Raw genomic sequence first — 27,072 nt, forward strand, 5'->3', positions numbered from 1 at the left:
AGGAAACGCCGGGGCACCATAATCTACAGACCGGTGGGGAAGAAAGCAAACTTCCTTGCTGTGTCTGGGGATATCATATTGGCGTTTTTGTCTGAATTCACCCCCTCCCCCTACGTGTTCGCGTGAACTAAAGACGCAACCTTGTTGCCGTGGATGTACTCAGGCCAACCCTTCGCAGCTTCTCGGAGTACAGTAGGTCTGCTTCATCGACGTCAAGTCTAAGCTCCTCGAGGACGATACTTGTGTGGGCATCGTCTACATTGCGGCAAACATCGACTCGGCCGTTCCTATCGTCTCGTGTGCACGCCGTGGCACACGCTCGCTATATTCCGTGCCGACTGGTTGTGCCCTCACGACCTCCGATGACAGCGTAGCTCTGACCTACTGGACTTGCCCTACGCCATCTCGTGATGCCGACAAGAGCTCTCGCAATTGGTGCCCCGTCCTCGGACTCCTGTGACCGTTTTCCATGTTTCCTATCTCTCCTATCCTTTCGATATGTCCTCGCTCGCTGGCCTATTGCATCTTTCTCTCTCTATATGTATACCTTTATTCCTATTCTTTTAATCCGTCCTCACCCCCATCTATTGTGAGCTACTGTTGAGGTTTCGCACCGTGATGCAGGCAGTTACGGGGCTCGCTTTTCTCTTCCTTTCTCTCGGAACTAGTCCAGTCCAGTGCACGCCGTGGCCGTGGAACGTGTCTCACCGTCACTTTCGAGGGAACCACCGTACCACCAGAGGTTTACCTCTTCAAGCTGCACAGGCCAGTCCGTCCATGCCTGTCGCGGCCCCTACAGTGCATCCGATGTGTCTGCTTCGGCCACGCAACAGTGAGCTCCTCGCGGGACCAACGCTGCATCCGCTGTGGTGGCAGCCACGCGAAAGCACTATGCCCTGCGGAGCACCCTCACTGCATTAACTGCAGCGGCACCCAACCGGCTAACGAGCCGCGCTGCCCTTCCCGGCAGATTCAACGCAAGGCCGCCGTCATCATCGCCTCTTCGGATGGCCCCAAGATGCGCCGTCATGCGTTGGAGAAGGCCAGGACAACTGTCAACAACATCTAAGCTAGGCAGCACCACAGTCGTGCAGGGCCGCCCCTTTGGGCACACTGTCGCTGGTAGTGACCGATGGGCGTTGGCATCCGCTCCTCACCCTGCTTTCACCGCCTCCTGCCCCTGCGAGCACGAAGACCTTATCGCCCCCTCCTCTGGATATCTCGGCCCCAATAGTCGACTCGAAGGACGCGGTGGCCACCACACTCGCGGCTGTGATTTGCGCAGTGATTGTGTACCTGCCGCTGGATTCTCCGGTTCGTTTACTGTGCGCCGCGCTTTTCTCGGCGTATGAAGCCATCGTCCCGGCGAATTAGACGGCAGGATTAACTTATCGAGGCTGTCAGGACTCGCATCTGCGTGCTCAACGGAACTTTTTGTTTCTTTTCGTTCAGTTGAACTGAACTGTGTGTGTGTGTGTGTGTGTGTGTCTAATTACTGATTACCTGTCCCTAATTACTGATGCATTTGCTTTATCGCTAATTGCAAACATCGTACACTCATGCTTCCCGCATACAACAACCACTACACAACATTATAACACATGGTTTAGACACTCGCAACGTTCGACACGGGGCACATAAAGAAAGTAACTGCAACCATACAAAGGTATGCCAATAAAAAGGAAACACACGGCGGCACAAATGATGAAGTTATCAATAAATACAACCACGGAGTGTCTCAACGCACCGCATCCCTTCTTGCAAAGCTCGTCTAAATAAGGCACATAAAGTTCGTTTCACGAATGGTTCATGTTGTCGGGAGCTTCGGAGCTGGATGTTCTAGTCGGGGCTCAGGGCTTCTTTCTAGGGTCAGTGCCCAATTCGCCAAGGTCTTCATTGTCTTCGTCGTCCGTCTCAGTGATTTCCATCTTAGTCTATTTTCATAACGTCCCGCAATCACTCGCTTCCTCGTCTCCCATCCTTAACTTTCCTTCTTCGTCATACCATACCTTCCTCTGTCACCATCTCATCGACTCTCATCGCTGTCACTTCACACCGTTATCTTCCTTTTCCATTCCGTCTCTCTCGCATCTCGATCTCATCGCGTCGTCTCTCCCGATAACAGTTCCGCGGTCCCTTTTTGTAGGACCCGACTGCGCCTTTCCGAGGCACCTCCGTGGCCCCTAACCAATTGCCACTGTTGATGCGACATATATCTCTGTCAGTCGGTGTGTTTCAGCTTCGACGTTCGACGACTGCCCCCGCAGCCCACGCCAGTGGAAAGTCCTGTCTTAAGGAAAGGAAAGCAATTAACAATGCACAAACTCCAAATTTCAGAGAAAGAAACGGCGAGCTGTCTTACGACACGTGAAATATGGGCAACCAGGAGTCCGAAAGCTCAGACAATGCGCGCCGTCTGTAACGACCGACGCGTGGAGTTTAGAGTGCTGCGCTGAAAAGTACCTGGCCGCCCCAATCGCCCCAGTCTCCGGTTCCCGACGGCCCGATGTCCAGATAGAATTTCGACGCTTCCAACCCTGTGTCTCTTGTACAATTCTCCGCAGTCGCCGCCTCTTCGTCTTTCTACGCCGCAGGTGGTCATCCGCGCAGAACGCAGTAATGATTCCGGGAACCGCGGAGGCCGACCGAATGTCAGGCTTGGCCCGGCACAGGCGCTATAGCAGGCTCGTGTGAAAAGAACCACAAGAAAGGCACTCCGCTGCCCCCATGCCATAAATCTGAAGGGCGCGCACTGTACATCGCCACCGTAGTGTCTGTAGACAAGAGGCCGCCACACGGTCCTGGTGTTTGCGTGGTGGTCCCGCGAAACCATCTGTAGAATTTTTCCAGGAACTCCACTTCGAAAGACGCATTTGTTACCCCAAGAGTTTTTCTCTTTGCCGAGGCGTGCGTTCAATAAATGGACGTAAACATCTTGAAAAATCCGGGATCCAGTCCGCGTTTGCGGGGACGTCACATGACATATAACGCCTTTCACCACCTACGCTAAATAAATTTTGGAAGCAACAAAGGCATGAGTCTACAGACACTGCTGGTACCAATTGTTCTTTGCACCGTGGTGCCCGTCACAATCAAACATGCGTTTTTTTTTGCAGCACGCATGTTATATACAGGCTGCCCCAGCTATCTTTAGACAGAATTTAAAAATATGCCGATACACGCAATAACGCCGCGACCAAATACATGTTGCTGCTGCTGCTGCTGAAAAACATTTATTTACAGATGTTATTTACAGGGATGGTGGGAACGGTCCTTAAGGGGCCGCCCCGTACAAACACTAGGTGAGTTCCCTCTTACGGGAGCCCATTGGCGTTGGCCGCGGCCCAGGCACGCTCGACCAGGGCTCGTTGGGCCGTCAGGTCAGAGCAGCCGAGCAGGGCTGCCTCCCAGTCCTCCCGTGAAGGGTTAGGTAGTGGGGTAAGGTTTGGGGTTTTTTGGCATGCCCACACCATGTGGAAAATGTCAGAGGAATTTTCCTCACAATGCGGGCACTTCCCCGTGCAAGCGGGGTCAAAGTGTTTTATGATTGCCGGGCACAATAGAGTTTTAGTATAAAGGCGAAGGAGGATTCGCTCCTCCGCCTTCGCGAGGCCCTTACAGGGTTTCGGATAGACGTTATGGCCGGATTGATAAAATTGTGTGACCTCCTTAAAGGTGTAGGCGGGATCGGGTTCGAGTTCCGGATCGGTAGGGGACGAGGATGGTGCCCGGAGAGTGAGCGCGCGGGCGGCGGCATCGGCCGTCTCATTACCATCGAGGCCCGTGTGAGCCCGAGCCCATATGATCGTTCGGTGCGCGGGGGCACCTAGGTAGCTGCTGTTTAGGAAAATTTTATAAGCACGGTACGGAATGTATCCCTGTTCAATATTGCGACAGGCACCCCTTGAGTCGGTGATGATGACCCTCGAGTCCTGATCTGTGGCGGCTAGTGCGATGGCGATCTCCTCCGCGTGCGTAATGTTATGTGCACGGAATGTGAGTCCGTTTACAACGGTGTTTTGGTGGACGACTGCAGCCGCGTACCAACCAACGTGGTGCGGGCCGGAGGTGTCTACGTAGAATACTCCAAATTTGTGGCCGTAGTGTCGAGCCAAGGCTTCCGCCCGCGCGAGGCGTCGGCCACTGTAGTCGTCTCGGGTCATGTTAGCCGGAAGAGGGCGCACGTGCAAGGAGTATCGCCAATCTTCTGGAATCCGTACGCGCTCTTCCGTGTGTATTGAATGATTGATGTGTAGCCGGGCAAGGAGGCGGCGACCCGACGGTGTTTTAGAGAGTCTAGTATATTGGTTTGTCAAGTGCGCCTCTCTCAGCTCCTTGAAGGTGTTCACCATTCCCAAGCCCAAAAGGCGCTGGTTAGAGGTGTTGACAGGAAGGTCGAGGGCGCGCTTGTAGATTTTGCGGAGAATGACTTCGAGTGCATTCTCGTCGGATTTGCGTAGGTGGAGGTATGGAGCCGAGTACAGGACTCGGCTGGTTACGAATGCATGCGCCAGCCGCAAGGCATCTTTGCATCGTAACCCCCGGCGCTTGTTGGAAACCCGGCGGACCATCCGACCCCCCTGGTCCCCCACCTTACGCAGTTTGACTAATGTTGTGTCTGCTCTGCGATTTTTTGTGTATAAAAATCCCTATAGTACTCTAATCTCATCGCGTTCGGGTATGGGTCCACTGTGAAGGGAGAGGTCGATTTTTGTGATGCACTTTGGTGATGGGCGTATGTGCACAAATTCCAATTTGGACGGGGAGCACTGAAAGCCGCAGCGACGGGCATAGTCATCCACGATGTCCGCCGCTTGCTGCAGGCTTGCCTCCATGTCTCCTGCCGAGCCGTGTGACGCCCATATGGTGATGTCGTCGGCGTACAGCGCATGCTGTATTCCTTCGACTTTCGCCAGCTGAGCGGGGAGTCTCATCATTGCCACATTGAATAGGAGGGGCGAGAGGACCGCTCCCTGCGGATTTCTTCTCGTGCCTAATCGGTAAGGGCCGTGTTCAATGTCCTGAATCCGAATGTATGATTGTCGGTCAGTGAGGAATTGTTTAATATAGTTGAAATTGTTTTGGCCGCAATCCACCTGTAGATGTGTTAGAATAATTTCGTGGGTCACGTTATCAAAGGCCCCCTTCAGATCCAAAACAAGCACAACTTTGTCATTCAGGGGATACTAGACTGGATCGAGGATCTCATGGTCGAGCTGAAGCAAGACATCCTGCGCGGACTGGTGTGGGCGGAACCCGAACATGGTGTCTGCAAATGCATTTTTGGTCTCCAGGAACACGGACAACCTGTCGCGCACCATCGTCTCCATTAATTTTCGCACACAAGAAGTAAAGGAGATGGGGCGGAGGTTGTCCGTGTTAATGGCTTTGCCCGCTTTGTGTATGAAGGTGATCAGGGCGGTCTTCCACTCAATTGGTAGGCTTGTTTTCCCGATCCAAATGGAATTGATGTAGGCAAGGAGCATGGAGTAGGCCGAGTCAGGGAGATTGGCAAGTAATTTCACGGTAATTTTATTCCTTCCCGGCGCCGTTCCTCGCCTCATTTTTGCTAGGGCTGCCTTCAGGTCGTGTAACTGGAACAGTTGATCCAGCTCCGCGTTCTCGGTACCTGCATACGAGTACGCCGGCCCTCGGGAGTCCTGTTGTGTGCATAGATATTGGTCTCGGAGTTTACATGCCAATTTGTCTGTGTCTCCATCGAAGCTGTGAAATGCTCGTTGCAGATGCTTTTGTGTCTCTGATCGAGTTTGGGTCGGATAAATGAAGGCGCGGAAGAGGCGCCAGGTACTCTGGCTGGACATTTGTCGAGCGGCCTGATCGTTGCCTGAAGTTAGTCAGATTATATTTTGTGTTCTAAATATTGTTTAATTAGATCTGCTTATTTAACTAACTTTAGATAGAACGAAGATGGATTAAAATTTCAATGGGAAAGTTGTATATCGGTTGGCAAAACGTCCATATTAAGAGTTTTGAACTTTATACCTGATAATTATTAGTGTTTTTGCTAACTTTCAACGACCGCAAAATTTCAAAAAAATACGACTTGACAAACCCCCTGGCGCGCCTACGAGTGCCGTGATTCTGGAGCTCCCTAACTTCCGCGTACAAACGATACGCTTCCCTCACGCAGGTTCATGACATCGATAAGCAGTTACAGCGGTTATCGCTTGTGTGGCCGATAGCAAAACGTGTTCATCGCAAAGCCTCCGCCATCGTTGTGGCCCTGTTGAGACAGAACCGTCGGGCAAATGCTATGATTGTTGGTACGCGGAACGCTAGCGAGTACTAGAATCATCGTGTGCACTGGCGCGCGAGCAGGTTTGTCACGTGGTATTAAATTTGTACTTAGTGGGCATTTGCAGCTAGCCGAAAAACACGGATAATTAACAAAAATAAAGTTCGAAACTGTTTAATTAGAAGTTCTGCAAACCGATCCACAACTTTTTTCAAAATTTTTATCCATCTTCGTTCCTTCAAAAGCTCGTTAATGAAACAGACCGAATTAAGCAATATTTTAGAACACAAACAATAGTCTAACTCCAGGCAACGGTCAGCAACGTGCATTTGGTCACGTCGTAACTGCGTATTTCAGCATATTAAAATACATAGAGATAGTTTAGACGAACCACTCTCTCTAGGCAGCAACTGAACTTAATCAAGCGAGCAGTCAATAGCGCGAGCAGGCAATATCCCTTATTGTTGCTTAATGGATCTTTCCGGACATCGCAGCGCTGCTCCTTCCTCTGGCGAATCAGTGCTGAAGCATTATGAGAAAGCGGAGCGCCGGGCGGGCAGAGCAGACGACGCTCTCATCGCATGCTGTGAGTGGTTTAGGCTGGCGTAAGGTGCTGCTCTTGTAAAGAAACTGCTACTTCTGAGTGCTCCGACTTTCCTGCTCGACATCTAGGTTGTAGTGCTTGCCACAAATAGCCAGAATCATCACAGAAAATGCGCAAGAAGAAGAAAAGCGGCGAACAAATCTGCTCTGTTCGTGGGTGTCATAAGACGCAAAAGACATCGGACGTTGAGTTTCAGTGCTCAGTGCTACTTTAGGACTTGATTTTTTGTGATGGTGCAGCTAATTTGACCTTTGTCAAGATATTTGAGTTCTCATTCACAGTGATTAGCTGGGGTTTTACCGCTGAAGCATACCACGTAATACGCGAAGTTACAGAGGCGAAACCGCTAGATGCCTCCTTAAGGAATCATAGGGTCTCTTGCGCATTCACCTAAGACGACACGAAGGTGAACACCATTTCGTTTTTATAGTCAGTCGATGTGCAGAGTCTACCCCGCCAGTCCATGAGTGTCAGCAGGTTGATACCGTGAGTGCGAACCCGTCTTGCATCGCGGCTGGCAGAGAGCACTGGTCCAGCTTCGGCAAGTGCTGGCGTGCCTTGAGTAGGATAAGGGCCCCTTTTGCACCCCCTGCCGAGACCCATCCCGATGCCCACGCCAACCACCATCCACACCACCCTTCTAAAAGTTGCTGCACATAATGAGGTTTCGCATCGCCTCCATGATCAGACCACCTTGACAAATCTCGGATATCACGCGATGACGTGATCACGTGAATTCACATAACGTTTTAATGATGTCACAATTTTTGGCGGTGCCTGACGTCATATATATATTGTCACCACGTGATGATTTTTCGGATCACTTGACGTTGTCAATGCGGGATGCAAACGGTCAAGTTTAACGTCTGAAGAGGCACCTACAGTTCTTGCCTAAAAATAAAAAAATTCGTCGATGGCTATGACATCCCGTAATGGTGGCGTCAACAAGAGCGATGCGAAAATTATCGCGTGATCGCGTCACCATAGGACGCTATCGTGATATCACGTATCACAGAATGTGCATGGTCACACACACACACCTTACCAACTCTGTAACGTTCTGGACCTTACACATAATGTGTAAAGTGATCATGATGATCTAATGGTTACGGCATCAGACTCATCACACCACATCGTCGCTCTGCACTGCCTGTGTAATCGGCCCACCAATCACGGAGACCGAGAAAAACCAGGTGAGGTACAAAATGGTTGGAATGCCTACGCTCATAGAACCAGTGAAAAGCCACTTTAGATGCAGAAAACCTTCGGATGGGTAGGAGAAGGACCAATAAACCGACTGAATAATAAAAAAAAGGTGGCTGTCGCTTTCAAGTCGTCTTGGGTGAATGCATGAAAAAAAAAACACGGTAAGCGTTGTTATTACAGTCTTACTCAGTGTTCATTTGGCTGTTTACTGTTTGGTTATTTTTAGTCGTACCTGCTTGTTATTCATCATAAAACTCACCTATATGGCGGCTTCGCGCATCCAGTTTTTTTTGGCGGGGGGAGGGGGTTCCCTGTGTCAAGGCAAAAAGTGCTAGTTGTAGTTCAATTATTACAAATACAAAAAGCGACACTCGCAGCCAGGTAACGTTGCCAACTGATGTAAGCGCTCCTTCAGTATTCCGTACTTTTCCCACACCAAATGAGGCTTCCATCATTAATTTTAGAGTCACAATATCACCATTAGCAGCCCTTAACAGCAGTACATATCAAGGTTTTCTGGCTTAAACATACTGTGCGCATGCACTCAGTGTTTATTACCACCATGAGAATGCTCTATTCTGCGGAATTTTTGTTTCTGAATACGCCAGAGGCGAATCATTCAAATGTTCTGTTCATGGCCGTTTCGGCAAAGGTGACAGGGAACGGCTATATGTTTTCTGCGGCTTGGAGAACCATCTGCATCAAAACGAAAAATGACTAAATTAGCATATTTATAAACTGTAATGAAACAAGGCATCACGGAAGCTCAAGCAGTAAAATAGAATATTTTTTTTAATTGTGCACACTAACACCCATTCTGTTATATATTTTTTCCAATTTTTACACTTTGCACAGCCAGGTCGTAAAAGCTTACGTTCTTAACAGGAACGACACAAAGACAGCATGTTTTGCGCTGTTTCGCAAAAATACTGCGAAGTCGAATTTGCCGAATAATTTCGTTTTTGAAGTGCAACACTGCGATGTAACTATGTAATCTCCGCACACGAAAGTATACTCACTTGATGTCCGCTCTATGGGCGTGTTGGTAGCTGGTTATTACTATACTCTCGGCGCCCTAAACGCAAAGTTTCTCAGGCACAACATTTTAAAACAGGCAATTGGACTTCTGACCCACCAGCATAGTGGGGCTCGAACTCATTTATAGGGGTCCGATTTTGACATTCATTATCCGGCACGAAGTGCCACCGTCTTGCACCGCGTATCACGCGGAAGCATATCATGCCTCACGAGTGATAGTGCTTAACATAAAGTTCTAATGGTAAAGCTGTACAGTCATGCTGAAAATAGAGCAAACGAGAAAAGCTTCCGCTACATGGAAATACGACCAACGAAGCCAACGGGCTCACCGCGAAAGCCGCGTATTGTTTCCGATTCAATGGACTCTTTCGCAAGTACGTTATCATTTTCCTGGGTCTCTAATAAGCTTGCTGACTTTATGTTGCTCTGCGTTGTGCCTCTTCTGTGAGTGCAGATTGAAGCAGGGTTATCACGCGAGATATTTCCGCAAGGATGCGTTCGTACGCCCACACGCTGCGGCCAACGAGGTGAGCCAACGCTTGCGCGAGCAGACGACACTCCGCCGGCGCTTCGGCTTCCCATAATGCTTTGCGGCCAGCCTAGGTGGCATGCGCCAATTTCTGGAATGGTCCATTGCAACACACTTTCACATAGCTTTGAGACCAGGCGTCGTACTGGTGGGCTGAGTTCACAATCGATGGTTCACACTCTTCGCTGCCCCGTCTGGCGCAGAATATAGCTTCCTCCACGGCCACGAGAATGCGTCTTTCACTTGATCGCGACATCTCACAATCGTGATACGCGCGTTCAAAGCAAGCGACCCCACTGGCGCACATAATGTTTAAGTACTTTCGGCTTAATGTTTAGGTGTTTACACCTTCATTTGCACTGCCGCGCACGCATTACGCAGCACAACGCCAAAGGAAACAATAGCCTGCAGCGCTGCTACACAACGCTGTTGCATCACAGAACACCTATATCACTTCGCACCGTTGATGTTGAGCTTCGAGAATAAAGTAGCCTCCTTTGCCAAGTCGTGCAGGAAGCTTGCACGCGGCATCTTGTGCGACTTGAAAAAGTTCATGGCCGAGCGCCATCTGCCATGGCCAAACTCATCTCGATGGTATCTCCTAGAAATACTGCTTGATCTCTCGGGTAATTGGAACGCACATCTGTCGTTCCATACTATCTTTGAACTGGCTCTTTTTCATGGTGGCACCGGAGAGCCTGTACTAAAGATTGGCCATAGCAACGCCTTTCGCGCCTGGATAGCCACCACGCGAGTGTTTGTCGGACAGCCAAAAGGGACAGTGGCTTCACTGCGTTACCGGCGTTATACGTGCGGGCTACCTTACGTCTATTCGACGCTTCCTAAGTAGCAGACGATGAGGTCATCACCAAAATATAGACGATGCACTGACTCACGCTACAAGTGTTGGGCCCCGCCATGGCCGAAGCTGACACAAAGATTGTGCGGATGTCGATCCGAAATTTCACAGACACGGTGACTCCCGGCATGGCTGCTGGTCGGCTGCTCTTACTCTTGAATAAGTACTTCATCTGGGCTCACCGCTCCTCGCCTCGTGACGTTGTGCAAGTGGAAAATGCTGGCCTGCTTCATTCCATCGTGTACATGCTGGGACTCAAGGCCAACACGAGAGAGGCACTCACGCTCATACTCGGCCTCCGCGTCACTCACGAGTTGGGCTGGATGGCAAGCCGAAAGATCGCGGATCTCACGCTTGAGCTTACTGACCTGCCTCCGTCTCCACGTCGGCGTCGTTGTCTTATTCAAGTTGAAAATACCGTGGGCGGTGGAGGGCTTACCTTGTTTCCGAAACGAGGAGCCGAGGCTGGTGTTAGGAACTTGCAGAACATTCTGCTCAGTAACGTGGCACGTCAAAAGAAGGCTTTGCTTCACCTTCAGGCCCCGGGAACCATTGTACTGTGGAACAACACGTTTTCTAGCTAGCATACTACCATAGCCAACAGACGGAGCTGGCTTCTTCGTAGGCTTGTTGAACCTCATGAATGGACGCCGGCGGCTCCTAGAGCAGGAGATCACAAATGTTCTCAAGTCTGGTTTCTTTCTTAAACACGTATGGAAGTTCTACGGCGTGCTTACTGTCGCGGAAGAAGAATTTGTGTTCCCTCTGTTCCACCCCGACTTCAATGTGGCCGTTAACCATGGCGGTGCCGGACGCATCCTCGCAGATGAAATACTCCTCGAAGAGTTCCAGTGCGCAACACCGGGATAAGTTTTGCAGAAAAGCTACTCAGCCGTGACTTGCACGTCGTAGAGGGAACACGTGTCTCATTAAAACACTGTCTTGAAGTTAATGTCTGAACGTTGTCGTTAAGCTAAATCTACACAGAACAGGTGTAGTTGGGCAGGCTGCACACCAGTGTGCACCAGCATCAACGTATGGTGAAAAATGGGACGAAGCATTTCGGGAAAGTTGCTTCGGCTCCATTAACGTGAAACCTTAAGAGGGTTGACGCATACAGTGTTTTGAGAGAGATTTCTTTAATGTGACACTTGCGGTGCCATGCCTGAAAGCACACATGTAGGAAAAGAGGTTTGCGCTCCACTAACATCGTTGAAGACTGCTTTGCAATGCAGATCATCATAAGGTCTTCTTTTTCCTCTCCTTCTCCCCTACACTTCTTTACGGCATGTTGGGAAGGGTATTTCAGCTCCCCGAACGTCATCGGATATTCGTTGGAATGATTGTTGCCTCCTTCAGTTTCAGTGCACCGGTGTCGAGTAGTGGGATTCACCCAATTTTCGTAGCAAATACCCGTGTATGATGGACAGTCACAAAATAACACATTGCGACGTCATTAGACGTCGACAAGCCGAGCCCATAAGGTGCTTCACGCCTACAATATTGCATAAAGTATTCACAAAATAGCGGTGCTCAGGTGCCGAAATTACGTCCGACTGAAAACTCAAGAGCTCATCTCATCGTGGCTAATTCCAGTACCCCTAAGTGAACAACTTAGGGGCAATCAGCGCTTCTAAGTAAAGTTAGGCGAGCGGTGAAAGCCAGTGGAACCCTGGACTTGGAGCCCCAACAAACATGCTCCTGAATTCCACCTTTTCTTCTCCTGTCCTCAAAGTAAGTTTTCTTCTTGTTTTTTGAGGGACTACATTCTGGTATGGTTCGATAGTTCATGCAACACGTGTCCTTGTGAATACGAATGGCTCCTCGCTCTGTGTGTTATACCACCATTAAAGAAAACTGTGTCACGTTAGTGATTTCACTTTTTATTTATAACAATATTTCGCGCTTTCGTCATTACCATGTGTTACGCAAATACATGAAGAATATGCAATCCCTCCTTGTGTCATTCCAAATCCTACGGTGATCATTCTCAGATCGCGCAATATCAAATCTGAATATCATCTACGATTGTAATAAGGCAGGGCCTTAATATCTTGCTCTGGCATATATTTTCTCGTCTGACGAAACCACCTATGACAAATGAACAGTTTGCACAGAGCCGACAAGCTAGCCAGTTTTCCACCACCTAATCTGTGACTCTTATGCGTACTACATGAAACTTTACAGAGCGGCATTACCACCATTACCGTCATCTTACTCAGAATCATCACCAGAATCATCACATTTTTCAACTTCTAGGATTTGATCTACATGGTGTAGTCCTCGGTGTGTTTGACTTAGATACAGCGGCCTCCATGTAACCCTCTACAATGTGACAATGCTGTCACAGCATACCGCACAAATGCTTTTGAGAAAAAGATTATGCAACAAAAGAGAAAAAAGGCATGAATAAAATAAATTCAGGAATAATAATTGAGGTGGTGATTATCGGGTCACATGAGGAAGACGACGAAGCCGAATGGTCACGCGCCGCTTTTCGAACGCGCCAAGCAGCGCCCCATCTTCAGCAACGTCTGCCACATTGTCGAACACGGATTAACCTTGACGAAGCGATTGACAGCTTCCAGAGCGAGTCGTTTTTGCTAAAGCACGTTTTCGCACGCAGCACGATGTTCAGCCACACCGGAGACCAGGTCGCATTGAACAATGAGGTTTCAGATGTCTGGGCGAGTAATTACAGCAGCAGTAGCAGCAGTTCCAGTTCTACGGATTCTGGTGTGATCGCGTTCGGTGGCGGCAGGCGTATCACCCACCCTGCGAGGCGGCCGGGCTTCCATCGCCTCGAGCTGCACGAACTCCACGAAGTTCGCCAGCTGCAGGCTGCCGCACGCCGTGCAGCCGATGCTGTGGCCCGCGGTGACAACACGGGCAGCGCTGGAGCCACCTGCAGTCCCAGGGCCGGCGCCGGGAAACCGGGTCGGTTTCAGGTAAGCATGCCGATCTCGGGACAATTTTGTTAGTGAGCCTAGTGCGCGCATCATAGAGCTTTTACGTAGAGTGTGCTTATGTCAAAGGACCCCAAAAGTTCGCAGAGTTCAACCCGCAGGTCGCGGGATCGAATCCCGGCTGCGGCGGCTGAATTTCCAATGGAGGTGGAAATGTTGTAGGCCCGTGTGCTCAGATTTCGGTGCACGTTGAAGAACCCCAGGTGGTCGAAATTTCTGGAGCCCTCCACTACGGCATCTCTCATAATCATATAGTGGTTTTGGGACGTTAAACCCCACTAATTGATCAATCAATCAACTTGCAGAGTTACGGGTTTCTTTCTCATCTTCACTATATTCCTCCTATACAAGCGACATCTTCTTCTCACTACTTATTTCTTCATAAAACAAGTGTACAATTTCACCGATAACCATTTAGTCCACCAAGAGTTCACGCTTTTTGGAAACCCACTGCTGTTTTCGCTGGCGCCATCGAAAACGCGCAAAAAGAAGGGAAAACAGTTAAAAGCACTCGATAGCCATGCGAGACGAGGTAGAACTGGCGTGTCACTGCACGACAAAGCATGGTGGCAATACACAACTGATATCCGTCGTATATGGACCAATCTAGAGCTCATTTCTTCACGATGTCACGTTAACACGCTTCTGACAAGAAAGCGACAAAATTTTAATAAAGAAGGGTGTAAGGAAGGGATACACCAACTCTCCAAAGCTGTTTGCCGAGTGCTTACCGAAGATTTTCAGTTTTCAAACTGGCAACAGTCAGGGATATGAATGATTCGAGATTATCTCAGTAACTTGCCGTTCGCTGATAACATTGCGTTGATAAGTAACTCCGAGATCGTGGCAGCGAAGGCGCGTCGCTGCGCCTTCGCTGCCACGATCTCGGGGCGTGAATGAAGTGCTTCCCACTCCTCCTGTATGGCCTCGAATAGGGTCTCCATCGTTGAACTTCCAAGATTCCGCGCCGCAAGTCGGCGTTTCACGAGACCCCAGATGTTTTCTATGGAGTTCAGGTCCGCTCCTACAGGTGGCCATTCCAATGTGCGAACAGCAAGTCCCTCAAGCAAAAATTTCACACTGCAAGCAGTGTGAATCGGGCTCCTGTCATGCTGGTACACGAAACAACCATCTTTGAACGGCCCATTCAATACATAAGAAAGCAATTCTCTCTATATTATAAGGGAGTACGTGGAGGCATCGAAACCACTGCACCACCGCAGCGGCCTTAATAAAGGATTTATCCTTAATAAATCGAGTTTGTTTTCACCTTTCTTCCTCGGCTCTTTTCTGCTGCTGTTGGACGTTTGGTGGTTTCATGCATGTTCATAGACAAGTAATATTTAGACCGAGTATTACTACGTGCGTTAGTTCGGTGAATGAGAGCGCAAAAGGCAACACTGCTGGCTGAGCTTATTGATTGCCTAACTCGCCATTCAAAAGGTGATCACGCCGCGGATCGCTTAGGGGTAACGTGCACTATGTGCAGCACGCCGAAACGCGCAAATGATGTGCTGTCGTCACATTAGCGCTCGGCTTTTTTCGTTGTCTTCACAGCGACTATAGAAGTGACATTTTGCACCGTTCGCATCGTTTCGAGATGCGCGCCGTTGAAACGAGCGAAAGGGCAGGCTGCCGGGTGATATGGGACGAGCGTGCGCAATACGCGCTCCCGGACAGAGCCGTGCAGCCGCCAGAAGGCGCAGCGACGCGCCTCGGCACGGCGCTCCCGTGGTCTCTAAAATTATGCACTCGACTGTGCATAAGGCGAACTGTTTTGCACATGATTTCATTTCGCTGTAAAAAAGGCTTCCGTGTGGGAGCAGAAACGTCACTTTTCTCTGCTTTTTTTCTTTTTAAACTTCTTTTACTTTGGTCGGCGCAATGACCCCAGGTTTTTTTTTTTTTTGACCTTCAACTATGTATCAACCCGACCTTACGGGCTTCCGTCAAACTTTAAACTTGAACATCAACACACTTTCATTTTATTGCTGAGTTCGTAAATGTTGTATACCTATTTTGCATATGAGCACCGTAAAGGCGCAGTTTTCGTCATCCTGCAACTTCTTTCACAGTGCTATCTTAGTCAATTCTAGCTTAGTCCAAAACATGCTCTGCACCAATACCTTATTACGTATTACCACTGCCACCATACCCACGTTATAATTACTTTTTTTCTTTTATAATCGGTAAGAAAAAAAAGTCTTTGCAGCCGCTGAACCGCTTAATCACAGCCGCCTTGTCTCGAAGAACGCCAATGTGGATAGACTCAACGACTTTTTGAGCGCCTGCAGCCAACGACGGGCCGCTTTCAGTGGCAAACGCAAGTAAGCTTATAGCGCTCTGGCCTTCCTGTTACCGTGTGGTTCGCAATGCTGACGATGTCAATGCTGACTGTGTAAACGCGTTTCGGAGGGCCGCGAACGTCATTTTAGCTCTTTGGCAGTGCACATTTTCGGCGAGTCACGCTGGTTACACCACCAGGATCATCCGAATTTAATGAGCTGGTGCCAAAAATGACAGAAATAACGAGAGTTTGATGCCATTAAACTATGTGTATGGCGGCGTGAACCAAAGAACGCGTCCAAGTTATTATTCAATTTTCCGAGTTAAATAGGGTCGAATTAACGAGCTTTTACTCTATTACTTTGAAACTCTGCCTTATTGTTTCTTTCTCGAAAACAAGACCACATACGCAATGAATTCGCGTGACATTTTATGGGTCGCCGATTACGTACCATTGTGCCACCAGCTTGTTATTCGTGAAGGGGCTCTGTGACAAGTAACTTTTTTCTGTAATCAAGAAATGGCCTCACTGTTTGGTGTTATTGCCTCACGAAGCTCGTCCAAATGTTTGTGTCATCCGCCTATAGGAAACTGATATACAATATTGTAATCGTAGGCTCCGAGCGGCTTCTCTGTTCTTTCGTAAGTTAGCCACAGTATATTCAATATTAGCTGCGATGGCTATCCAACCCTTTCTGAGGCGTGAAGGGGCCTTACAGATATGACAGAATGCAAGCCACAAAACCTGGTCTACATAACCCTAGTGCCACACTCATTCCAGAACATGTAAAGCGTTGTCATCCAGTAATATCACATACGCGGTGCCAAAATTGTATTTTCGGACACAGGCACAGTGGTCATTGGCCAGTAAAACGGAATGACTTCTCGGCCAGAGTGCAGCCCGCAGCCAGTTATACTCTCGGCCCCACGCTGTAGCCCATTCAGTGTGTGCTGCTAGTAAACTTCGGTCACAAGGTGTGACGTCACTGTTTTCTGGCCGAGATATGCTTGTGCAGGTTGGTTTCTGCCCCACCGCGGTGGTCTAGTGGCTAAGGTACTCGGCTGCTGACCCGCAGGTTGTGGGACGGAATCCCGGCTGCGGCGGCTGCATTTCTGATGGAGGCGGAAATGTTGTAGGCCCGTGTGCTCAGATTTGGGTGCACGTTAAAGAACCCGAGGTGATCGAAATTTCCGGAGCCTTCCGCTATGTCGTCTCTCATAATCATATGGTGGTTTTGGGACATTAAACCCCACATATCAATCAATCCGGTTGGTTTGTATGTGGGGGTCTTCTTTTCCTTTGGGTTACACCGGTCACTTCCCCACGCATGACCCTCTGCGTTGCCCTCAATTGAAGTTCAACCCACATCGTAAACCTCCATATTTATTATTGGTAGACGAGTTGGACTGGTAGCCGGGTTGGTATTCTATTAACAGGAAAACTATCCAAACTATGTTGTCTTTTTTTCTCCCTTTGTGTACACTTTTGGCGCGGTTTATTGATAGGGCATATTTTTCTTCCGTGCCTATAAGTACCTGTAAGAAGCAACTTTTACATTATTCTACCTACAGAGATTACGGTAAAGTATATACATTTAGGATTTGCGAATGCCTACCATATGCACTCTATTCCATTCTTATTCCTCAAGTTATTTCGCTCTCGTGGTTTACTTTAGCGGTTGTTCCAAGTAGACGTGTTCCTTCACCACATTTAGTGCCTCGCTGCCTATCGCAAAGCGCTGTTTTATGTCGAGATTATTGAACATTTCTTTAGTTTTCTGTGTATCAGTTTTCCGACCTACTGTTCTTATTTGATGATGGTAATTATATTTGGGGTTTGAAGTCACAAAACCATGATTTAGTTTTCTGCATATCAATATCAGACCTACATACCGTTCTTCTTTGATGATGATTATATCTAGAGTTTGACGTGCAAAAACCATGATATGATGTTGAGAGACGCCGTAACTGAGGGCTCTGGAATTTTCGACCACTTGGTGCATGTTCTTTAACATGCACTGACATCGCACAGTGCACGGACCTCGACCATTTCGCTTCTACCGAAACGTGACTGCCGCAGCCGGGATCAAACCCGCGACCTTTGACTCAGCAGCCGAGCACAATAACATTTGTTCCATCGAGGCGAACATACTACCATTCTGCTTTCAAATAATCCATTCCAAATAATCATGATATGCAATTTGTCCCTTGAGTTACTCATCAAGGCAATATCATCAGCGAATGATAAGTTACTAAGGTAATCTCGAATAATTCATATTCCTGACTGTTGCCAGTTTGAAAACTGAAAACCTTCGGTAAGCACGCGGCAAACAGCTTTGGACAGTTGGTGTATCCCTGCCTTACACCCTTCTTTATTAAAATTTTGTCGCTTTCTTGTCAGAAGCATGTTAACGTGACATCGTGAAGAAATGAGCTCTAGATTGGTCCATATACGACGGATATCAGTTGTGAATTGCCACCATGCTTTGTCGTGCAGTGACACGCCAGTTCTACCTCGTCTCGCATGACTATCGAGTGCTTTTAACTGATTCCCCTTCTTTTTGCGCGTTTTCGATGGCGCCAGCGAAAACAGCAGTGGGTTTCCGAAAAGCGTGAACTCTTGGTGGACTAAATGGTTATCGGTGAAATTGTACACTTGTTTTATGAAGAAATAAGTAGTGTGGAGAAGATGTCGCTTGTATAGGAGAAATATAGTGAAGACGAGAAAGAAACCCGTAACTCTTCAAGTTGATTGATTGATCAATTAGTGGGGTTTAACGTCCCAAAACCACTATATGATTATGAGAGATGCCGTAGTGGAGGGCTCCAGAAATTTCGACCACCTGGGGTTCTTCAACGTGCACCGAAATCTGAGCACACGGGCCTACAACATTTCCACCTGCATTGGAAATTCAGCCGCCGCAGCCGGGATTCGATCCCGTGACCTGCGGGTTGAACTCTGCGAACTTTTGGGGTCCTTTGATATAAGCACACTCTACGTAAAAGCTCTATGATGCGCGCACTAGGCTCACTAACAAAATTTTGCCGAGATCGGCAGGCTTACCTGAAACCGACCCGGTTTCCCGGCGCTGGTCCTGGGACTGCAGGTGGCTCCAGCGCTGCCCGTGTTGTCACCGCGGGCCACAGCATCGGCTGCACGGCGTGCGGCAGCCTGCATCTGGCGAACTTCGTGGAGTTCGTGCAGCTCGAGGCGATGGAAGCCCGGCCGCCTCGCAGGGTGGGTGATACGCCTGCCGCCACCGAACGCGATCACACCAGAATCCGAGGAACTGGAACTGCTGCTACTGCTGCTGTAATTACTCGCCCAGGCATCTGAAACCACATTGTTCAATGCGACCTGGTCTCCGGTGTGGCTGAACATCGTGCTGCGTGCGAAAACGTGCTTTAGCAAAAACGACTCGCTCTGGAAGCTGTCAATCGCTTCGTCAAGGTTAATCCGTGTTCGACAATGTGGCAGACGTTGCTGAAGATGGGGCGCTGCTTGGCGCGTTCGAAAAGCGGCGCGTGACCATTCGGCTTCGTCGTCTTCCTCATGTGACCCGATAATCACCACCTCATTTATTATTCCTGAATTTATTTTATTCATGCCTTTTTTCTCTTTTGTTGCATAATCTTTTTCTCAAAAGCATTTGTGCGGTATGCTGTGACAGCATTGTCACATTGTAGAGGGTTACATGGAGGCCACTGCATCTAAGTCAAACACACCGAGGACTACACCATGTAGATCAAATCCTAGAAGTTGAAAAATGTGATGATTCTGGTGATGATTCTGAGTAAGATGACGGTAATGGTGGTGGTGCCGCTCTATAAAATTTCATGTAATACGCATAAGAGTCACAGATTAGGTGGTGGAAAACTGGCTAGCTTGTCGGCTGTGTGCAAACTGTTCATTTGTCATAGATTTTTTCGTCAGACGAGAAAATATATGGCAGAGCAAGATAATAAGGCCCTGCCTTATTACAATCGTAGATGATATTCAGATTTGATATTGCGCGATCTGAGAATGATCACCGTAGGATTTGGAATGACACAAGGAGGGATTGCATATTCTTCATGTATTTGCGTAAAACATGGTAATGACGAAAGTGCGAAATATTGTTATAAATAAAAAGTGAAATCACTAACGTGACACAGTTTCCTTTAATGGTGGTATAACACACAGAGCGAGGAGCCATTCGTATTCACAAGGACACGTGTTGCATGAACTATCGAACCATACCAGAATGTAGTCCCTCAAAAAACAAGAAGAAAACTTACTTTGAGGAAAGGAGAAGAAAAGGTGGAATTCAGGAGCATGTTTGTTGGGGCTCCAAGTCCAGGGTTCCACTGGCTTTCACCGCTCGCCTAACTTGACTCAGAAGCGCTGATTGCCCCTGTGTTGTTCACTTAGGGGTACTGGAACTTGCCACGATGAGATGAGCTCTTCAGTTTTCAGTCAGACGTAATTTCGGCACCTGAGCACCGCTATTTTATGAATGCTTTATGCAATATTGTAGGCGCGAAGCACCTTATGGGCTCGGCTTGTCGACGTCTAATGACGTCGCAATGTGTTATTTTGTGACTGTCCATCATACACGGGTATTTGCTACGAAAATTGGGTGAATCTCACTACTCGACACCGGTCCACTAAAACTGAAGGAGGCAACAATCATTCCAACGAATATCCGATGACGTTCGGGGAGCTGAAATACCCTTCCCAACATGCCGTAAGGAAGTGTAGGGGAGAAGGCGAGGAAAAAGAAGACCTTATGATGAGCTGCATTGCAAAGCAGTCTTCAACGATGTTAGTGGAGCGCAAACCTCTTTTCATACATGTGTGCTTTCAGGCATGGCACCGCAAGTGTCACATTAAAGAAATCTCTCTCAAAACACTGCATGCGTCAACCCTCTTAAGGTTTCACGTTAATGGAGCCGAAGCAACTTTCCCAAAATGCTTCGTCCCATTTTTCACCATACGTTGATGCTGGTGGACACTGGTGTGCAGTCTGGCCAACTACACCTGTTCTGTGTAGATTTAGCTTAACGACAACGTTCAGACATTAACTTCAAGAAAGGGTTTTAATGAGACACGTGTTCCCTCTACGACGTGCGCAAGTCCCGGCTGAGTAGCTTTTCTGCAGAACATATCCCGGAGTTGCGCACTGGAACTCTTCGAGGAGTATTTCATCTGCGAGGATGCGTCCGGCACCGCCATGGTTAACGGCCACATTGAAGTCGGGGTGGAACAGAGGGAACACAAATTCTTCTTCCGCGACAGTAAGCACGCCGTAGAACTTCCATAGGTGTTTAAGAAAGGAACCAGACTTGAGAACATTTGTGATCTCCTGCTCTAGGAGCCACCAGCGTCCATTCATGAGGTTTAACAAGCCTACGAAGAAGCCAGCTCCGTCTGTTGGCTATGGTAGTATGCTAGCTAGAAAACGTGGTGTTCCACAGTACAATGGTTCCCGGGGCCTGAAGGTGAAGCAAAGCCTTTTTTTGGCGTGCCACGTTACTGAGCAGAATGTTCTGCAAGTTCCTAACACCAGCCTCGGCTCCTCGTTTCGGAAACAAGGTAAGCCCTCCAACGCCCACGGTATTTTCAACTTGAATAAGACAACGACGCCGATGTGGAGACGGAGTCAGGCCAGTAAGCTCAAGCGTGAGATCCACGATCTTTCGGCTTGCCATCCAGCCCAACTCGTGAGTGACGCGGAGGCCGAGTATGAGCGTGAGTGCCTCTCTCGTATTGGCCTTGAGTCCCAGCATGTACACGATGGAATGAAGCAGGCCAGCATTTTCCACTTGCACAACGTCACGAGCCGAGGAGCGGTGAGCCCAGATGAAGTATTTATTCAAGAGTAAGAGCAGCCGACCAGCAGCAATGCCGGGAGTCACCGTGGCTGTGAAATTTCGGATCGACATCCGCACAATCTTTGTGTCAGCTTCGGCCATGGCGGGGCCCAACACTTGTAGCGTGAGTCAGTGCATCGTCTAGATTTTGGTGATGACCTCATCGTCTGCTACTTAGGAAGCGTCGAATAGACGTAAGGTAGCCCGCACGTATAACGCCGGTAACGCAGTGAAGCCACTGTCCCTTTTGGCTGTCCGACAAACACTCGCGTGGTGGCTATCCAGGCGGAAAAGGCGTTGCTACGGCCAATCTTTAGTACAGGCTCTCCGGTGCCACCACGAAAAAGAGCCAGTTCAAAGATAGTATGGAACGACAGATGTGCGTTCCAATTACCCGAGAGATCAAGCAGTATTTCTAGGAGATCCCATCGAGATGACTTTGGCCATGGCAGATGGCGCTCGACCATGAACTTTTTGAAGTCGCACAAGATGCCACGTGCAAGCTTCCTGCACGACTTGGCAAAGGAGGCTACTTTATTCTCGAAGCTCAACATCAACGGTGCGGATTGATATAGGTGTTCTGTGATGCAACAGCGTTGTGTAGCAGCGCTGCAGGGTATTGTTTTCTTTGGCGTTGTGCTGTGTAATGCGTGCGCGGCAGTGCAAATGAAGGTGTAAACACCTAAACATTAAGCCGAAAGTACTTAAACATTATGTGCGCCAGTGGGGTCGCTTGCTTTGAACGCGCGTATCACGATTGTGACATGTCGCGATCAAGTGAAAGACGCATTCTCGTGGCCGTGGAGGAAGCTATATTTTGCGCCAGACGGGGCAGCGAAGAGTGTGAACCATCGATTATGAACTCAGCCCACCAGTACGACGCCTGGTCTCAAAGCTATGTGAAAGTGTGTTGTAATGGACCATTCTAGAAATTGGGGCGTGCCACCTAGGCTGGCCGCAAAGCATTATGGGAAGCCGAAGCGCCGGCGGAGTGTCGTCTGCTCGCGCAAGCGTTGGCTCACCTCGTTTGCCGCAGCGTCCGGGCGTACGAACGCATCCTTGCGGAAATATCTCGCGTGATAACCCTGCTTCAATCTGCACTCACAGAAGAGGCACAACGCAGAGCAACATAAAGTCAGCAAACTTATTAGAGACCCAGGAAAATGATAACGTACTTGCGAAAGAGTCCATTGAATCGGAAACAATACGCGGCTTTCGCGGTGAGCCCGTTGGCTTCGTTGGTCGTATTTCCATGTAGCGGAAGCTTTTCTCGTTTGCTCTATTTTCAGCATGACTGTACAGCTTTACCATTAGAACTTTATGTTAAGCACTATCACTCGTGAGGCATGATATGCTTCCGCGTGATACGCAGTGCAAGACGGTGGCACTTCGTGCCGGATAATGAATGTCAAAATTGGACCCCTATAAATGAGTTCGAGCCCCACTATGCTGGTGGGTCAGAATTTCAATTGCCTGATTTCAAATGTTGTGCCTGAGAAACTTTGCGTTTAGGACGCCGAGAGTATAGTAAAAACCAGCTACCAACACGCCCATAGAGCGGACATCAAGTGAGTATACTTTCGTGTGCGGAGATTACATAGTTACATCGCAGTCTTGCACTTCAAAAACGAAATTATTCGGCACATTCGACTTCGCAGTATTTTTGCGAAACAGCGCAAAACATGCTGTTTCTGTGTCGTTCCTGTTAAGAACGTAAGCATTTACGACCTGACTGTGCAAAGCGTAAAAATTGGAAAAAATATATAACAGAATGGGTGTTAATGGGCACAATTTAAAAAAAATATATTCTATTTTACTGCTTGAGCTTCCGTGATGCCTTGTTTCATTACAGTTTATAAATATGCTAATTTAGTCATTTGTCGTTTTGATGCAGATGGCTCTCCAAGCCGCAGAAAACATATAGCCGTTCTCTGTCACCTTTGCCGAAACGGCCATGAACAGAACATTTGAATGATTCACCTCTGGCGTATTCGGAAGCAAAAATTCCGCAGAATAGAGCATTCTCATGGTTGTAATAAACACTGAGTGCATGCGCACAGTATGTTTAAGCCAGAAAACCTTGATATGTACTGCTGTTAAGGGCTGCTAATGGTGATATTGTGACTCTAAAATTAATGATGGAAGCCTCATTTAGTGTGGGAAAAGTACGGAATACTGAAGGAGCGCTTACATCAGTTGGCAACATTACCTGGCTGCGAGTGTCGCTTTTTGTATTTGTAATAATTGAACTACAACTAGCACTTTTTGCCTTGACACAGGGAACCCCCTCCCTCGCCAAAAACAAAGTGGATGCGCGAAGCCACCATATAGGTGAGTTTTATGATGAATAACAAGCAGGTACGACTAAAAATAACCAAACAGTAAACAGCCAAATAAACACTGAGTAAGACTGTAAAAACAACGCTTACCGTGTTTTTTTTTTCATGCATTCACCCAAGACGACTTGAAAGCGACAGCCACCTTTTTTTATTATTAAGTCGGTTTATTGGTCCTTATCCTACCCATCTGAAGGTTTTCTGCATCTAAAGTGGCTTTTCACTGGTTCTATGAGCGTAGGCATTCCAACCATTCTGTACCTCACCTGGTTTTTCTCGGTCTCCGTGATTGGTGGGCCGATTACACAGGCAGTGCAGAGCGACGATGTGGTGTGATGAGTCTGATGCCGTAACCATTAGATCATCATGATCAATTACACATTATGTGTAAGGTCCAGAACGTTACAGAGTTGGTAAGGTGTGTGTGTGGGACCTTGCACATTCTGTGATACGTGATATCACGATAGCGTCCTATGGTGACGCGATCACGCGATAATTTTCGCGTCGCTCTTGTTGACGCCACCATTACGGGTTGTCATAGCCATCGACGAATTTATTTTTTGTTTTTAGGCAAGAACTGTAGGTGCCTCTTCAGACATTAAACTTGACCGTTTGCATCCCGCATCGACGACGTCAAGTGATCCGAAAAATCATCACCTGGTGACAATATATATATGACGTCAGGCACCGCCAAAAATTGTGACATCATTAAAACGTTATGTCAATTCACGTGATCACGTCATCGCGTGATATCCAAGATTGGTCAAGGTGGTCTGATCATGGAGGCGATGCAAAACCTCGTTATGTGCAGCAATTTTTAGAAGGGTGGTGTGGATGGTGGTTGGCGTGGGCATCGGGATGGGTCTCGGCAGGGGGTGCAAAAGGGGCCCTTATCCTACTCAAGGCACGCCAGCACTTGCCGAAGCTGGACCAGTGCTCTCTGCCAGCCGCGATGCAAGACGGGTTCGCACTCACGGTATCAACCTGCTGACACTCATGGACTGGCGGGGTAGACTCTGCACATCGACTGACTATAAAAACGAAATGGTGTTCACCTTCGTGTTGTCTTAGGTGAATGCGCAAGAGACCCTGTGATTCCTTAATGAGGCATCTAGCGGTTTCGCCTCTGTAACTTCGCGTATTACGTGGTATGCTTCAGCGGTAAAACCCCAGCTAATCACTGTGAATGAGAACTCAAATATCTTGACAAAGGTCAAATTAGCTGCACCATCACAAAAAAGGAAGTCCTAAAGTAGCACTGAGCACTGAAACTCAACGTCCGGTGTCTTTTGCGTCTTATGACACCCACGAACAGAGCAGATTTGTTCGCCGCTTATCTTCTTCTTGCGCATTTTCTGTGATGATTCTGGCTATTTGTGGCGAGCACTACAACCTAGATGTCGAGCAGGAAAGTCGGAGCACTCAGAAGTAGCAGTTTCTTTACAAGAGCAGCACCTTACGCCAGTCTAAACCACTCACAGGATGCGATGAGAGCGTCGTCTGCTCTGCCCGCCCGGCGCTCCGCTTTCCCATAATGCTTCAGCACTGATTCGCCAGAGGAAGGCGCAGCGCTGCGATGTCCGGAAAGATCCATTAAGCAACAATAAGGGATATTGCCTGCTCGCGCTATTGACTGCTCGCTTGATTAAGTTCAGTTGCTGCCTAGAGAGAGTGGTTCGTCTAAACTATCTCTATGTATTTTAATATGCTGAATTACGCAGTTACGACGTGACCAAATGCACGTTGCTGACCGTTGCCTGGAGTTAGACTATTGTTTGTGTTCTTGTTCTAAAATATTGCTTAATTCAGTCTGTTTCAATAACGAGCTTTTGAAGGAACGAAGATAGATAAAAATTTCAAAAAAAGTTGTGGATCGGTTTGCAGAACTTCTAATTAAACAGTTTCGAACTTTATATTTGTTAATTATCCGTGTTTTTCGGCTAACTGCAAATGCCCACTAAGTACAAATTTAATACCACGTGACAAACCTGCTCGCGGGCCAGTGTACACGATGATTCTAGTGCTCCCTAACGTTCAGCGTACCAACAATCATAGCATTTGCCCGACGGTTCTCTCTCGACAGGGCCACAACGATGGCGGAGGCTTTGCGATGAACACGTTTTGCTATCGGCCACACAAGCGATAACCGCTGTAACTGCTTATCGATGTCATGAACCTGCGTGAGGGAAGCGTATCGTTTGTACGCGGAAGTTAGGGAGCTCCAGAATCACGGCACTCGTAGGCGCGCCAGGGGGTTTGTCAAGTCGTATTTTTTTGAAATTTCGCGGTCGTTGAAAGTTAGCAAAAACACTAATAATTATCAGGTGTAAAGTTCAAAACTCTTAATATGGACGTTTTGCCAACCGATATACAACTTTCCCATTGAAATTTTAATCCATCTTGGTTCTATCTAAAGTTAGTTAAATAAGCAGATCTAATTAAACAATATTTAGAACACAAAATATAATCTGACTAACTTCAGGCAACGATCAGGCCACTCGACAAATGTCCAGCCGGAGTACCTGGCGCCTCTTCCGCGCCTTCATTGATCCGACCCAAACTCGATCAGAGACACAAAAGCATCTGCAACGAGCATTTCACAGCTTCGATGGAGACACAGACAAATTGGCATGTAAACTCCGAGACCAATATCTATGCACACAGCAGGGCTCCCGAGGGCCGGCGTACTCGTATGCAGGTACCGAGAACGCGGAGCTGGATCAACTGTTCCAGTTACACGACCTGAAGGCAGCCCTAGTAAAAATGAGGCGAGGAACGGCGCCGGGAAGGAATAAAATTACCGTGAAATTACTTGCCAATCTTCCTGACTCAGCCTACTCCATGCTCCTTGCCTACATCAATTCCATTTAGATCGGGAAAACAAGCCTACCAATTGAGTGGAAGACCGCCCTGGTCACCTTCATACCCAAAGCGGGCAAAGCCATTAACACGGACAACCTCCGCCCATCTCCTTTACTTCTTGTGTGGGAAAATTAATGGAGACGATGGTGCGCGACAGGTTGTCCGTGTTCCTGGAGACCAAAAATGCATTTGCAGACACCATGTTCGGGTTCCGCCCACACCGGTCCGCGCAGGATGTCTTGCTTCAGCTCGACCATGAGATCCTCGATCCAGTCGA

At 48.3% G+C, this 27,072-nt stretch overlaps 1 protein-coding gene across 1 annotated transcript; it reads right to left on the minus strand.

Annotated features, from left to right (window-relative positions):
* Positions 1-3,314: 3,314 nt before the first annotated feature.
* Positions 3,315-4,163, minus strand: LOC142775370 (uncharacterized). The gene has a single exon (XM_075876735.1). The coding sequence runs from the start codon at positions 4,161-4,163 to the stop codon at positions 3,315-3,317; it is 849 nt and encodes a 282-aa protein (XP_075732850.1).
* Between the last annotated feature and the right edge of the window lie 22,909 nt (positions 4,164-27,072).

This window comes from Rhipicephalus microplus, chromosome X (assembly GCF_043290135.1).
Source record: "Rhipicephalus microplus isolate Deutch F79 chromosome X, USDA_Rmic, whole genome shotgun sequence".
In the NCBI taxonomy this organism is placed as follows: Eukaryota; Metazoa; Arthropoda; class Arachnida; order Ixodida; family Ixodidae; genus Rhipicephalus; species Rhipicephalus microplus.

Coding starts and splice junctions, on each gene's coding strand:
- LOC142775370 (XM_075876735.1), bottom strand. CDS start 4,163: ATGACCCGAGACGACTACAGTGGCCGACGCCTCGCGCGGGCGGAAGCC.